A 16,905-nucleotide genomic window follows, 5' to 3' on the forward strand; every position below is an offset into this window, starting at 1 on the left:
ACTAAATAAATGTCAAAGAAAGAATATAAGAGTATAAGATCATACAGTATGAAGGCTTTTAATTAAAACTTCCAGTAGAAATTAAGTTTTTCCCTTCTTATGAAATAAGTAACACATACACTAGGTATTAGGCAATTTTTGAATGAGTTCCATATTTTAAAAATATTTAAAATAAAGCTAGAATCTTTGCAGTTAAAAATAGAGACAAAAAGTGAGGCGTAAAAGCATCTGCATACATTTAAAATACAACAAAGCATATGCGTGCGTATACATACATAAAATATCTGGATCAAGCTGCAAACTAGGTTTCTGTGTGTAAATATAAATGGAAAGTTTTAAAATAGTTTTTTCAAACTAGTTGACATTTTTGGATTAGATGTATTTTTCTTAATATTTAGATTTTATTTAATGAGTGAACACCCTTTTTTTTTTTTTTTTTTTTTTTTTTTTTTTTTTTTTTTGAGACAGAGCTTCACTCTTTTTGCCCAGGCTGGAACATAATGGCACGATCTTGGCTCACTGCCACCTCCACCTCCCAGGTTCAAGCAATTCTCCTGCCTCAGCCTCCCAAGTAGCTGGGATTACAGGCACCTGCCACCACGCCCGGCTAATTTTTTGTATTTTTAGTAGAGACGGGGTTTCACCATGTTGGCCAGGGTGGTCTCGATCTCTTGACCTTGTGATCCGCCCACCTCTGCCTCCCAAAGTGCTGGGATTACAGGCGTGAGCCACCGCGCCTGACCGTGAACATCATCATTTTTAGAAGCACAATACATTTTCTAATAAAAGTATCACTAGGAGAATTAGATGTGTGATAAAGTGAAATTTTACAATTGTACAACCTAATCTTGATAAAGAAAACTAATAAGAATAAAAATAGAAAATTCAGGGACCAAGTAGTTCATAAGACCATTTTCATTCAAGAAATTCGGAATCATTCTTGAGATTTTCCTCTGTTTTTGAAACGCCTGGCAAATATTATTTTCTTCACTTTCTAACATTTTTCATATGAATAAAATTAGTGTTCAGATGCATATGACACTCTAACATTTTTACCACTGAAAAAGAAGGGAAATACACAAAATCTAACAGTATAACACTATAGCAAATATATCTAACAGTTGCTCAGTAGCTGCATCAGCAAACATCTCCCAATAAGTAAACCATCATTTTAAACAGGCCAGTGCATTCACTTTGAATAGCAAACTTTCTATATTATGCAACATTTTATACTTACTAATAATACATTGTATAGTTTCATATATAAGAGTAACATTTTTCCCATTCTATTCCCCTCATTTTTAATTTCCAAATAACATGTTCTCTTTAGCTGATATATTACACAGTTTAAAAAAACAAAAAAAATTAACTATAACATAATAATAATATTAGCTAACGCTTAAGTTCCTCTTATGTGTCAGAAAAACTTAGAAAATTTTTTGTGTAGTAACTAATTTAGTCTGATCAACAACCCTGTGAGGTAGCTATGATTACTACCCCATTTTACAGGTGAGGAGAAAATGGAATCTCACATAGATTAAAAACTTGCCATAGTACTATAGCTATTAAGTAGCAAGGTTATTATTTAAATCTAGACAACAGAAATTAGCCATATTATTAACAACTAAACATTCTCACAAATACTAAGTACAATATGAATCACAAAAAACAAGTCAAATATATCTAATAGTAGAGCTATACATATTAAATTATGGTCTATAACTCATAAAGACATTCAAAATTTATAGAAACTAGTCTAATCATAACTGGCAAAAGTATTCAAATTACTAGAATATAATGAACATTTTTATTGAAAGTTAAACTCAGATATTATTGGTAAAAAAAAAACCCCATAAGCTCCACATCCTTCTCTAAGAAAAGGGTTTTGGTTCAAATCTATAACAAAATATATTTGTTTCAGCATTCAGGTTTTCACAAAATATAATTCTTCTAAACTATTTAGTCAATGTTATAATTTTATAACAAGTAAAGAGGAAATATTTCTCTGAAACTAGAAGTGTTTCATTTTAAGTATCAGACAAAACATAAAATGTTTATAAAGTTGCACATCATTTTGAGATGCAAAAATCACATCAATTTTTAAAATCTCAAACTATTTTACTTCGTTAATCAATTTAATGAGCTTCTTTGAGAAAAATAATCGTAATTCAAGTATCATCATTACCATATAGGTAAAATGCATAAAAGATAAATCTACCTGCCATCTTCATTACTTCGATAAAATACAAGGAAAGGATCTGATTTTCCAAAGAAGTCCTTCTTGTCCAATTTGTTTGCACAAAATTGCATCAAAACAGCATCCTAAAAGCAAAATTAATAAAATAGTTCAAGACTTGGGCTATAAATAACTGGAAACTGCAGATCACAAACAAGACTTGACAAGAAAACATATTTGCTATTTTAATGCAAATGGCCAAGTTAGGGAGAATCCTAGACAACATAAAATTGCTTTTTAAAGGACTATATATAACTTTAAAAATTTTGCTGGTAATTTTTATTCTAGTTACAAAACTATTACTTTTCAAAAACTTTTAATATTTTTCCCTTGAAAAGTGGTATTAAGCTAGGTGAGGCCAGGTACTCAATTTTATAATATAGGATCTTCATTCACATCTTCAGTTATGCAGGTACACATTTTTAGAACATAAACAAATTCCTGTTCATTAAAGAAATATTTACTAAGTTTCTACTACATATCTACTATGTATCAAATGTTAAGATGTATTAGATGATTAGATGGGGAATAAGAAAGACCACATAGTTTATAATATGGGGACAGGAAAGTTCCTTCTTAATCATATACAAGTGTACTATAACGAATCAGTAACTACATTTAAAACAATTTTCTTCTATAACTTAAATTACAATTTGCATGTTAATTATTATGTCAAATCAATCATTTTTATCATTCTATGTACTCAAACACTCGCAGCTACATGATTTGAAGGAAAACAAGCTAGGGTATCATAACACATTATTGATAACCATTTTTAAAGTAGAAAATGTATTGTTATTTAAAATTAAAATAAATACTTTTGTGGGGTGTGTGTGTGTGTGTGTGTGTGTGTGTATTTCCTTTTCTTTTGGAGACAGAGTCTCGGTCTGTTGCCCAGGCTGGAGTGCAGTGGTGCGATCTCCGCTCACTGCAAGCTCCGCCTCCCGGGTTCACGCCATTCTCCTGCCTCAGCCTCCGGAGTAGCTGGGACTACAGGTGCCTGCGACCACGCCCGGCTAATTTTTTTGTATTTTTTTTAGTAGAGACGGGGTTTCACCGTGTTAGCCAGGATGGTCTCTATCTCCTGACCTCGTGTCCGCCCACCTTGGCCTCCCAAAGTGCTGGGATTACAGGCTTGTGTGTTTTTTAACTGAACAGGAAAGCTAAAAATGTTGGAAAGAGGTGAAGTGGCAAAGTAATTCAGATTAAACAAAGAGGTTACAACTTTGAATATTACTTGATAAAATGTTAACAATGTCTAAAAAAGCATCTTATTCATCACTTCTTTATCTTGCAGAGTCCAGCAATACTTACTAAGTATACACCTATTTTTAAATTATTTCCTTTCAGTAATTCCAGACTACACAAAACATGATGTTATCTTATTCATTCATTCATTTTCTTACTTAGCAAACATTTCTCAAGCAATAGTCAAGCTAGAATCTTGGGTAACGAACAAGGCAGTAGCTACCCTTGGAAAGGTCAGATTTCTTAATTTCCCATTTTCAAAATTATTGGTATAGTGTTATTTGATTTTACTTTTAGCATGATATGATAACTTCTATCAGAGGAACATTTATAACAGAGCAGGAAATACATCCTAGCAAGGCATAGTGACAACAGAGGTAAGGACAATATGGACATCATTATCACCTCAAACCTCTCAAGCATATCATGTTCTTTTTAAATTTGAGATTTAAAGATCAAAAAGTTCTATACTATTTATTATAGAAGCAGTGAAATAATCATTCTGGGTGATCAAATTATAAAATCAAGGGCAGCATTGAAAAGGACGAGTTGTTTGGTTTGGTTTGTTTATTTTGAATGCCCTTTCATTTCGGTATATATTTAAATGCCCTTGGGAGAGAATGGCTTTCTAAGAACCTGGGGACATTCCAAGGACATTGTTCTTGCAGAAAAAGAGTACACTTTAACACATTTCTCCCAAAGCACCTGGACCAAAATATAAACTTCCAAGAAACATTCTGTATACTTACAATGCATAATAGATAAATGAAATGTGTTTATTTCAAATGGATTGTGAATAAAACATCAGAGGTGTATTATTACAAAAGCATGAATTTTCATTGGCTTATTGGTAAATGTAAGACTAAATTTAATTTTTCAAATTATACTCCTTAGGGCTTGCAAAATGAGTAACTGATTCAAAATAAAGATTTATTTCAGTGCAGAAAATTATATAACCTTAGGAAAAATAATGTTCTTGCAATTGCCCAGGTTAACAACTTAGCAGGGATTAAGTGGTACATTCGTATCAAGCACAAAATAAATCTTACTTGAGAAGAAAAGTAGTTATATACTTTTAGAAATACACAAGCATCACTGCAAAGTTTTGTTTTGTTTTTATGCCTTATGCTTAATGTCACCTAACACATTTTTAAGACCTGTCTTTAATACTCCACATATAAGGAACGTTCTATTGAATAAAGCCACTTGGATGTTTCACAGGCACTTCTAACATGTTCCAATCTGAACATCTAATGTCTATTCATAAACTTGCTTCTCGTATAATCTTCCCAGCTCAATTTGTGGCATTGTCATTCACTCAAGTGCCCAAGGAAGCCATCCTTGACTCTTCTCTTTTCCTGATCCTTTATCCAATCCACCACCAGTTGCACCATTTACCACTAAAGTTTTGCTCAAATCTTTACTTCGGCTCTGCTGCCACCACCTCAGTCCAGTTCAATCTTATTTCTCACCCAGACATGTTCAGCGACATTTATTCCTTACTCCCACTTCCATTCTTTGATGTATCCATTCTCCATCAGCAGACAGAGTAAGGCTCTTGAAACATGTAAAACTCATGTTGTTCACAACGTAAAATGCTTTTAGGCTTTCCCTTGCATTTAGGAAAAATGCAGAACCATTAACATGATCCGCAAAGGCCAACATCAAATGGGCTCTACCAGCCTTTTCCACCGTCATCTGGCAATGTTTTAGCTCAATCATCTCCCACTGCTCACCCCTGACCATCTCACATCAGACCCACACGTGCCTTTCCCACCTCAGGAACTTACACAGCTGTGTCTGCTGGAATTCTTATCCTGGGGCTGGCAAATGCTACTTCTTCTTTAGGTCTTAGCTTAAATGCCACTTTCTCAAAGAGGCCCAGTGATCCCCCCAAGGCTTAATAGAAATTAGATCCCTACTGTACTCTCATAATATATTTGAATCACTTGGCACATACCACGACATATATTACCTGAATAGTCAGCCGACTAATGTCTCTCTTTTTCACAAACTCTGTGCTCATTAAAAACAAGGACCAGGGTTGGGGGTTGTGGTGTTGTGTTTTGTACTATTTTTTTCTTGCTATTCTATTCTAAGCATTCACTCCAATGACATAATAACATTTTGTAAACACTGTTGAATCAATCAATAAAAACAAAAAATATTCTTTATGAAAAATTTTAAACTACTTTTAAAATACTACATAAAATACTACTACTTTTAAAATACTACATAGTGGCTCATGCCTGTAACCCCAGCACTTGGGGAGGGCAAGAGGGGCTTGGATCACTTGAGTCTGGGAGTTCAAGACCAGCCCGGACAACACAGCGAGACCACATCTCTACTAAAAAAAAAACAAATTAGCCAGGTGTGGTGGTGCATGCCTGTGGTCCCAGCTAGTAGGGAGACTGAGGTGGGAGAATCACTTGAGCCCAGGAGTTCAAAGCCTGCAGTGGGCCATAATTGTGCCACTGTACTTCAGCCTGGGCAATAGAGTAAGACCCTGTCTTTAAAAAAAAAAATACTAAGTGAAGATACACTCCCACTATAACTTCTAAACTACATTAGTTTTTATTGTGGCATTTAATTAAGTATAAAATTTGCATTTGAATAAAACTGTCTCAAAATTAATTGAGATAATTAGGATTATTACACTACAAATAAACATTTGTATAAATTTATGACCCATACATCTTTTTTTTTTTTTTTTTTGAGACAGAGTCTCGCTCTGTCGCCCAGGCTGGAGTGCAGTGGTGCAATCTTGGCTCACTGCAAGCTCTGCCTCACAGGTTCACGCCATTCTCCTGCCTCAGCCTCCCAAGTAGCTGGGACCACAGGTGCCTGCCACCATCCAGGCTAATTTTTTGTATCTGTAGTACAGACGGGGTTTCACCATGTTAGCCAGGATGGTCTCGATCTCCTGATCTCGTGATCTGCCTGCCTCGGCCTCCCAAAGTGCTGGGATTACAAGCGTGAACCTGTACATCTCTTAAATGCTACCATTTCTTTCCTGTAGAGTATCCATCTAAAGGAAGTATTAATAATATTCACATTTTTAGAAGAAAACATACAGCCTTGTGATATTGGCCTTGGATATTATTTCTTGGATATGATACAAAAGCATAGGCCACAAAAGCAAAAATACACGTGGGACTGCATCAAACTACAAAGCTTCTGCTCAGCAAAGGAAACAATCAACGGAATGAAAAGGCAGCCTACAGAATGGGAGAAAATATGCTGTGGTTTCTATGGCTTGTTTGTCCCCACAAAAGCTCATGTCGAAATCTGATCGCCAGTATGACAGTGCTGGGAGGTGGGGCCCCATGGAAGGTGTTTAGGTTATGGGTGCTGATCCCTCATGAATAGGTAGGTGCTGCTTTCACAGTCTTGAGTGAGACTGGATTAATTCTCTCAGAATGAGTTTATTCTTTTGAGAGTGGGTTTTTATAAAGCTGGGGTGCCCCTCAGGTTTCCCTATGTTCACAAATGTCTGCTTCCACTTTCACTTTCTCTGCCACATTGTGAAACAGTATGAAAGCCTTTACCACAAGCCAGTACCATGCTCTTGAGCTTCTCACCTGGTGGAAGAGTGAGCTAAATAAACTTCTTTTTAAAAATAAATTACCTAGGCTCAGATATTCTTTTATAGCAACTCAAAATGGACTAAGCTAATGTATACCATAAAGGTGAATTTCCAAAATATATAAGGAACTCCTACAAATCTTCAAAAATACTGCAAAAACTATAAATATATAAAAATGAAAAATAGAAAATCAACTCAATTTAAAAATGTGCTAAGAACCTGAATAAGCATATGTCTCAACATATGCTCAACATATGTTCAACATCACCAATCATCAGAGAAATGCAAATGCATACAAAAGATTAGCTCACACCTGTTAGAATGCCTACTATCAAAAAAAAAAAAAAAAAACACAACGGGAAGTAGTATCAGTGAGGATGCAGAGAAAAGGAAACCCTTGTACACTGTTGGTAGGAATGCAATTAGTGCAGCCACTGTGGAAAATAGTAGGAGGTTCTTCAAAAATTAAAAGCAGCACTACCATATAATCCAGCAATCCCACTTCTGGGTATATATACAAAGAAAGAGACTGAAATCAGTATCTTGAAGAGATATCTGAACTCCCATGTTCATTCTAGCATTATTCACAAATAAGTCAAGACACTGAAGCAAATGAAGTGTCTATCAACAGATGAATGGATACAGAAAATGCATTTATATAATTTATACACAAACACACACACACACACATATATATATATAAAACAATCAAATATTATTCATCCTCAAAAAGGAAGAACATCTGTCCATTTGCAACAAGATAGATGAGCCTGGAAAACACTGTATAAGTGAAATAAGCCAGACACAAAAAGATAAATACTACATGTTGTAACTTACATGAGGATTCTAAAACAGTCAAAATTATAGAAGCAGGGAGTAGAATGATGGTTTCCAGGGACTGAGGGGAAGAAGAAACTGGAAGGTATTATCAAGGAGCACAAAATTTCAGTTATGCAAGATGAATAAGTCATAGAGATCTACTATACACAGTATGGTACCTATGGTTAACAATACTGTACTGTATATTTAAAAATCTGCTGAGAGGGTAAATCTTATGCGGTTTATTATCACAAAAATATTAATAATAAATAAGCAGGGTAGGAGGAATCATTGGAAGTGACTAATACATTTATGACATCGATTATATGGTGATGGTTTCATGGATATATACCTATCTCCAGACTCACCATGCTGTATACATTAAATACGTGCAGATATTTGTATGCCAATTATACCTAATAAACTAGTTTAAAAAAATTGTCATATTATAAATGCATAAATTAAAGCTCCAAAAATATAACCTCACTCAGCTAAATAGTGAAAAAGGCAAAACTAAAATGTAGGTGACCTGACTCCAAAGCCTATGTTCATTGCACAAGTTAATAACTGACAACTTGTTTTAAAGAAAAAAAGTATAGATTTTTATGATGCTGTAGGTGAATTAAAATGATTGCATTCAACATTATAAATAGTAATGCCCATACTTTTAATGTTCTCTAAAGCATAAATTTAAAAATCATTGATTCTTCTGAAGTAACTATGAACATTGCTTTGAGTACACTTGCGCATTCTACTATACTAACATAATAATGAAATACTATTTCAAGTTTATTAGTATTAATAATGATGCTGATGATCAATAAGGCTCTAGCCAAGAATTAGGACATAGAAAACATAAGATGAAGCTACACCAAGATTTTAAACAATATTGATAAAAATATTAGATCTATAATTTCTAAGTATGAGAAATACATGTTGACTCATTGAAAGATAATTCCAGATGTTCTTGAATTAATTGTAAAAAAAGGGATAAAAATACCTACACCACTAAACAACACATTCCCTTTCATTTACGAGGGCCTGGTAAAAGAATTTTCCAGGCTCTTCCAACAAGAGACTAGAACTGAAAGTGGAAGATATTTAGGATGCAGCCTGTCCATACCCAGCCTACGTCTTGGTATCTTGGTTCTATTTTGAAATATAATTGATAATACTGTATTCATGACATATTTACACAAAATATGCCCAATAAACTCAAGATTTTGACAAAATAGCATGTAAATATCACCATAAAGAACATGTATCTTATTGACTGTGAACTTCCTTTTTTCTTTCCTAATACAAAGCCTATATTATCTTAAACATTTACAAATTGAGACCAGAAGTATAAATGATGATCAGATAATATAATTTAAAAGAATCATTGTGTCATTTTAACTAAAAAAAATAGGATGATAGGTAATATCTCTGCATTTAAATAAATATGCTATATTTTCTAAGGCATTGCTTAGTATATGCATACTACTTTTATGTACATTATAGTATCAAACTTAATGTTATGCTAGTTGATTGTCAGGACTGGAAGATTTTTTTTTAAAATAGTCTAGTGATTAGTTCACATATTTTGTTTTTTTTTGCCCTTCAAACATGAAAAGTAAACTCAGAGTAAGTAGTCAAGTGTCTTGATCAGATAAAGTACAAATTAGTAGCAAAACCAAAACTTAACTTGAGTCTGATAGTCTTTAACAGCAATATATGTGGGCATGTTTGGGTATTTTATAGATGAGAAAACTGAGACTGATATGACTGTGACATGCCCGGGGGACAAAGACAATGAGCACAACAATAGGAAGGCTTCAATTTACATGTTATTTTAAATGACTTAAATTCTAACATTAGTGTTTAATTATTTCCACTCACCTGTTATTATAGTTCCTATTGTTATCTCACTGTTCTACCCCCGCCCCCAGAATCCCATAGGTATGTAATCAGTTGTAATACCCAGTTTCTATCATTTGCTGACAAGTAATATCATATGATTCCCTGAGCATACTATCTCAGCTATCTATCTATCTATCTATCTATCTATCTATCTATCTATCTATCTATCTAATCTATCTATTGATCATGTATCTACATTTGAGAGATATACTATATATACAAATATATTTGAGACAGGGGCTTTCTCTGTTGCCCAGGCTGGAGTGCAGTGAAACAATAGCTCACGGCAGCCTTGAATTCCTGGACTCAAGTGATCCTCCCACCTTGGCCTCCCAAAGTGCTGAGATTACAGGCATGAGCCAACATGTCCTATCAGAAATGTATTATGTAAACAAGCCCACAGAATTTATCTAAAAGTTAAAAAGACAACTTCTTGAGATAATAAAATAAACTATGGCTCTCTCTATAAAAACTATGGTCAGTGTCAAAGTGTTAAGCTTTTGTTAGTTTGGGTGAGTTTCTGTTCCTATGATCAAGCAGCAATTAAAAATAAAGGGCACTAGAGGTAATCTAAGGAAAACTTGTTTCCTCTGGAAATACCAATTCCCAGAGATCTGTTGGCCCACATTAAACAGACAATATTGACTTCAGATTCAGCTGGCCATCGTTACTTTCAGTGTGGAGTGTCATAGTTATCTTCCCATTTCTTGACAACAGTGAAATCATTAAACATGAGTCAATGAGCATCAGCAAATCACAACTAAAAGTAACAATCTTCTAAAAATATAGAGTATGCACTCTATGCAGTCATACTGCTAGATGGAGTGGCAGCTGATCCTTTCTTCAAATGTGGACTTCCCCAGCTAACAAGAGATGGAAGTAATATAAATTCTGAATTAATTAAATTAGAAAAATTGGGGAAAGTATGTTATACAAATGGGGTAAATGCAAATGTCAAGAAATATTCCTTCAGGATTACACACAAATCTTCAAAAGTTTTACAGTAATTGAACTGATTGGTATAACGGATGATTCCTTATACTAATGCTTAAAAAGCAGTATTGATATTAGGTGTTATTTTAATACTTTCAATTCCTTAAAAGATTATTAAAATAACTGATTATACTTTTTGGACTATGAAATACAGTCTCTCTGGTCATAGGGTGAAGTATCTAAAATGATTTTTATGGATTATAAAATTGTATAACATTTTTGCTACAATTACTTAAAAATTAATTAGTTAAGTACAATTTTAGATATAGCATTTGAAGTATGGAAGTGTTTTCTAAACAAAAGAAATATTCACTTACCCTGCAACAGTTTAATTCCTCTGCTGTAAGTATGATTGTACCACATTTCTTCCCCGGAATTCCTCTAAAACAACAAAAATATATTTATGTACATTAATATGTTATATTAATACTATATAATATAAATTTATATATCATATTTATTTTTATGTAATCTAATAAAGAGCATATAATAATAAGATGGTTGCTCCCTAACGAAATATATTTTGAGTAGCTGGGATTACAGACCTGGCTAAATTTTGTATTTTTTTTTTAGTAGAGATGGGGTTTCGCCATGTTGGCCAAGCTGGTCTCAAACTCCCGACCTTCGGTGATCCGCTCCCCTCGGCCTCCCAAACTGCCGGGATTCCAGGCGTGAGTTACCACACCCAGCCCTCAATGAGGCTAAACTTTTAACATAACTTTAAACATGTCGATCCTCTCAAGAATCTTCAATATTCCATATTGTCTAATATATAAGATAATGTAATAGTTATGCATCACCTAATTATGTTTCAATAAACAACAGATTGCATATACACTGGTGTCCCCATAACATTATAATGGAGCTGAAAACTTTCTACTGCCTAATGATGTAATATCTTAGCACACAGCATTATTCACGTGTTGGTGTGATGCTGGTGCAAATAAATCTACTGTGCTGCCAATCATACAAAGTATGTATGTACAGTCCATAATACTTGGCAATGATGGTAAACATCAAATATGTTACTGTTTATGTATTTTCTATACTATATTTTTATCATTATTTCTAAGTGTATTTCTTCTACACATACAAAAAAAAAAAAAAAAGCTAACTGTAAAAACAGCCTCATTTAGGTCCTGCAGATGTTCCAAAAGAAGGCACTGTTATCACAGGAGACAACAGCTCCATGCATGGAATTGCTCTTGAAGGTCTTCCAGGGGGACAAGATGTGGAAGTGGAAGACAGGGATACTGAGGATCTTGACCCTGGGTAGGCCTAGGTAAATGTGTAAGTTTGTGTCTTCATTTTTAACAAAAAACGTTTAAAAAGTAAAAATAAATAAATTAATAACTTAAAAACAGAAAAAAAGATTATTGAATAAGGATATAAAGAAAGAAAATATTTTTGTACAGCTGTACAATGTGTTTGTGTTCTAGATAAGTGTTATTATTAAAATTTTTTTTTAAAGTTTAAAGTATTTTAAAGTAAAAACATTATAGTTAAGGCTATTATTGAAGAAAGAAAAATAGTTGTAAATACACTTAGTGCAACCTAACTATACAGTGTTTATAAAGTCTACAGTAGTATAATGTCCCAGGCCCTCACATTTACTCATCGCTCACTCAGACTCACCCAGAGCAACTTCCATTCCTGTAAGCTCCATTCATGGTAAGTACCCTACACAGGTATACCATTTTATAACTTTTATATAATGTTTTTACTGTGTCTCTTCTATGTTTACTTACGTTTAGATACACAAATACTGACGTTACAACTGCCTTAGCGTATTCAGTGAGGTAACATGCTGTACACATTTGTAGCCTAGGAACAAGAGGTTATACCATATAGCCTAGGTATGTGGTAGGCTAGACCAGGGGTCTGCAACCCCAGGGCTGCAGAGCAGGAGGTGAGCGGCAGACACCAGCAAGCTGAGCCTCATCTGTATTTACAGCTACTCCCCATCGTTGGCATTACTACTTGAGCTCTGCCTCTTGTCAGATCAGCAGCAGCATTAGATTCTCATACGAGCCTGAACCCTATTGTGAACTGTGAGGGACCTAAGTTGTATACACTTCTTATGAGAATCTAATGCCTGATGATCTGTCACTGTCTCCCATCACCCCCAGATGGGACCATCTAGTTGCAGGAAAACAAGCTCAGGTTCCCACTGATCTACATTATGGTGAGTTGTATAATTATTTCATTATAATATAATAATAATAGAAATAAAGTGCACAATAAATGTAATGGACTTGAATCATCCTGAAACTACCCCGAAACCCCCAGTGCAGGGAAAAATTACTTCCACAAAACCGCTTCTTGGTACCAAAAAGGGTCCGGGACTGCTGGGTTAGACCATCTAGGTTTGTGTAAGTACAGTCTATGATGGTTGCACAACAATGAAATCATCTAAGGAAGCATTTCTCAGAACATATCCCTGTTGTTAAGTAGTGCATCACTATAGAACAAAATGTTCTCATGGTTTCTAAGTTTTCTACTATGTTATTAAAACCTATATAAAACCCTGGGTTTCACTGTTCCCTATCCTTTCATCAATTTGGTGACATTTTGTGCTTATTTCTTCTTTGTGTTCACTCCCATGCCTTCACATATTATAGCTTGTTAACTGTTCCCTATTTTGCCTCAAACTTGCCATATCCCCAGATGAAGTTCCATTTGTTCCAAGAAAATCTTACCCTAGGCAACCTTACACAAAGCTCAGCCTTTTCTGCATTTCTATTGATGTTGAAGTCAATATTTTAAGGTTTAGCACTTAATTATTCCTTAACTGCTAAAAGCACAAATTGTTAACCTTTCTTTTCTCAAGTTGATTACACTTTCTATAAGAGCAATATTCATGACATAAAGCTCTTGTAAGCACAGAGTTAAATGTCTGTGTACAGCAGGTGTTTAGTCTATAGATAAGTATGTAATATACAGTTGTGCATTGCTTAATGCTTATTTCCACATGTATTTACTCTTAACCAGGATAATTACACATGTCAAGATCTTCCATTTTCCTTAGGTCCTTATGACTAAGAACTCAATTAATATAACATTGCACATTTTGTCTCATATTACTACATTATCATTTTCAGCATCCTTCCAGCATCCTTAATCAGTTAATTTTTCTAATCCAGCTCTACCTTTCTCTTCTTCTTTCTATTTGTGAACTATGAGTTTAATACTTTCAGCATTTTGGAAAACCAAACACTCCAACTGAGCATAAAACTGAACACACTTCAAAATGCTGAATAAAATATGCAAAGATCTTTATAAATGCTCAGATAACTTTGTAAGAAAGTAAGGACCAATCAGAAGCTGAAAGTAAAGGCAGAAAGATAAGCAGAACTGAAAATTGGAGAACTTGATCTTAGGCTTCTGATTTTTATGGTTACCTAGGACATAAAAATTAGAAAAATAAGAGGAGGTGGGACTCACAAGGTGGGAAATTCAATAAACAGCCAATCCACAGCATAAAGCTTGTATCTCATTAACTAGATTGCCTGATGTAGCATGAGTTATATATATAAACATTCACTCTATGGGCCTAAAAAATAAATCATTGCCTTAAAACGTGGTGATGAATGAAAGAGAAAAACATGTGTCCTAATAATTTAAGCTCAATCAGGCTTGCTGCCTTAACTGACATCACTTGAGTAGTTACCAAAACTTCAAACCAAGAATTACATTTAATTCAAGCGACCACGGTTGCCTAGTAAATGCATATCCTCTCTAGAAAAGTTTCCCTTCAAATTAAATCTCAAAATATCTCACATTTAAAGTTTTAAAAGTAAATATGAAGCTAGTCTTACAGTATCAAAAAATACACAAGAAAAAATGCACCCGTCATGAGTTAGAATCTCCAAACAACAGGCTGCAGAATCAAACACAGATTTAGCATGTTGTAAATATTATGAATAGTACACAAAATATAAGTATTTGTAATATATTTAAAATGTAAAGAGGAAATGGACATATGGTTAACTAGCAAAGGATTATACAAAATAAGCAAGGATATTTGGAACAGAATAGGGAGCCCAGATGTAAATCCAAGCTGTCATTGCCAGTGCCAATGTCCAGGCACTCTTCCCCTATGTTCTCTTCCAGGAGTTTTATTGTTTCTGGTCTTATGTTTGGGACTTTTACCCATTTTGAGATGATTTCTGTGTATGGTGTAAAGTAAGGGTCCAATTTAATTCTTTTGCATGCTGTAGTCCAGTTTTCTCAGAACCATTTATTAAAGGGACTATCTGTTTCCCATCCTATCCTCCTGGTGCCCCTGTGAAAAATTAATTGACTATATATGTTTGGATTAGACAAAGGAGAAGAGAGAATCAGTGAACTGAAAGAAGGATATAAATAAATTATCCATAATGCAGCATGGAGAAGCAGACATGGAAAGTATTATGAAGAAGTTTGGAGTCACAGAACACAAAGGTAAAAGGTCTAATATATGTTTAATCAGAGTTCCAGTAGAGGAAGGACTAAATAGAGCAGATGCAATATTTGAAGAGATAATGGCTGGGAAACTTCTAGAAATGGTAAAACACCTCAATTTCCAGATTCAGAAAGCTCAATGAATCCCAAGCACCCTAAGAAAAATAAATGTATACTTGGGGACATGATAGGAGCAGGGAAAAACATGAAAGGTGAAGAATGTACCTCCAGAGGAACCAGAGAGAAAAGACAGATGATCTACAAAGATGTGAACTACAAAGATTAAACTAAGAGCTGACTACTTGGAAGCAACACTGGAAACTGAAAGATAATTCAAACAATATCTTCAATGGTTTGAAAGAAAATAATTCTAAATATAAGACTGTAAATAGTAAGATATATTCTAAGAACAAGCATAAACTACAGATATTTTGAAACAAATAAGAAACAAATACATTTATACCCAAGAATCTTTGCTTGAGAAGTTTCTAAAGAATGGGTTTCAAATTGAAGGAAATGATCACAGATGGGAGATCTAAGAAGAAAAAAGAAAGAATGAGAGAAGCCAAGGAAATACTAAATATGAGTTAACCTTAAATCAGCGACATTAATGTTAAAAACTAAGATAATAAATACGAATGATAATGATAGCATTAACCAGCAAGGTGATAATTTAAGTTAAAGCCTTCTCATGGTCTCTTATTGTTCAGGAAGAAATTAAATATGCTGAAAAATAGAATTTCATAAAAAATGAGTAAATATGTTTAAAAACTTCAAAGAAACCACAATTATTTAAGTACTTTATAATTTCAACTTTAGAAAAGAAAATTTTTGAAATTTTCGTTTCTAAAATGCAATCAGTTCAAAAGGAATTAAGACTCAAGAAAGAATGGGGCAGATGAGGAGCACTGAGTAGGTGATAGAAATAAACCTAGAGGAATAGTTACTGATGTAACTGTAAATGAACTAGATGCTCCAGATTAAATGCAAATATTGTATGAATTATATAAAAATTAAATTCACCCATTAACTATTCAAAATAGATATCAAAATTTGATTCAAAAAATTCAAAAGGAAAGAATGGAAGGATAGCTCAGAGAAAAATAATTCTAATGAAAATCAGTGTACCTACATTAATAGCATACATACAGATTTTAAGTTGAAAAGGTTTGCAAGAAATAGTTATTGTGTAATGACAAAACATTCAATTAATTGGGAAGATACAGTAATCTCAATACTGCATGCACCTACTATTATAGCTCCAAAATACATAAAGCAAAATTGACACAACTACAAAAAGATAAATACACCACTATGTTGAACAATTTCATGGCAAACACCCTTGGCAAGGTGATCAAGGTTAATATCACCAGTGATAAGTCATATTAATATGTATTCCTGATAAGATATAAGGAGAAAGACACTTCAACTCCTGCGGCCTTCTCCCCAAATCCTTAACTCCAATCTAACCATGAGAAAATCATCACACAAACACAAATTTAGGGACATTCTACAAAGAATCTAATACTTCTTCAAAACTATCAAGGTCATACAAAACAAGGAAAGAGTAAGAAATTGTAACATATCAGATCAAAAGGAAGTGTATATCCTGAAATGAATACTGAATGAATTCTGGAATACAAAAAGAACATTAGTGAAACCATGAGTGAAATTCAAG

General features: G+C 33.9%; 1 protein-coding gene across 3 annotated transcripts in view; it reads right to left on the reverse strand.

Annotated features, from left to right (window-relative positions):
- CPNE8 (copine 8) overlaps positions 1-16,905 on the reverse strand; it is a 261,364-nt gene that overhangs the window by 110,195 nt on the left and 134,264 nt on the right. For all 3 annotated transcript variants that reach the window (XR_004059563.1, XM_030938809.1, XM_030938808.1), the window contains exons 7-8: positions 11,102-11,165; positions 2,219-2,322 (exon numbers count right to left, since the gene is read on the reverse strand). Coding sequence is in view for 2 of the 3 variants with exons in the window: in XM_030938809.1 (XP_030794669.1) it covers positions 2,219-2,322; positions 11,102-11,165 (168 nt within the window). In the remaining variant the exon portion in view is untranslated. The remainder of the gene's footprint in view (positions 1-2,218; positions 2,323-11,101; positions 11,166-16,905) is intronic.

The sequence above is a fragment of the Rhinopithecus roxellana genome, chromosome 10 (assembly GCF_007565055.1).
Source record: "Rhinopithecus roxellana isolate Shanxi Qingling chromosome 10, ASM756505v1, whole genome shotgun sequence".
In the NCBI taxonomy this organism is placed as follows: domain Eukaryota; kingdom Metazoa; phylum Chordata; class Mammalia; order Primates; family Cercopithecidae; genus Rhinopithecus; species Rhinopithecus roxellana.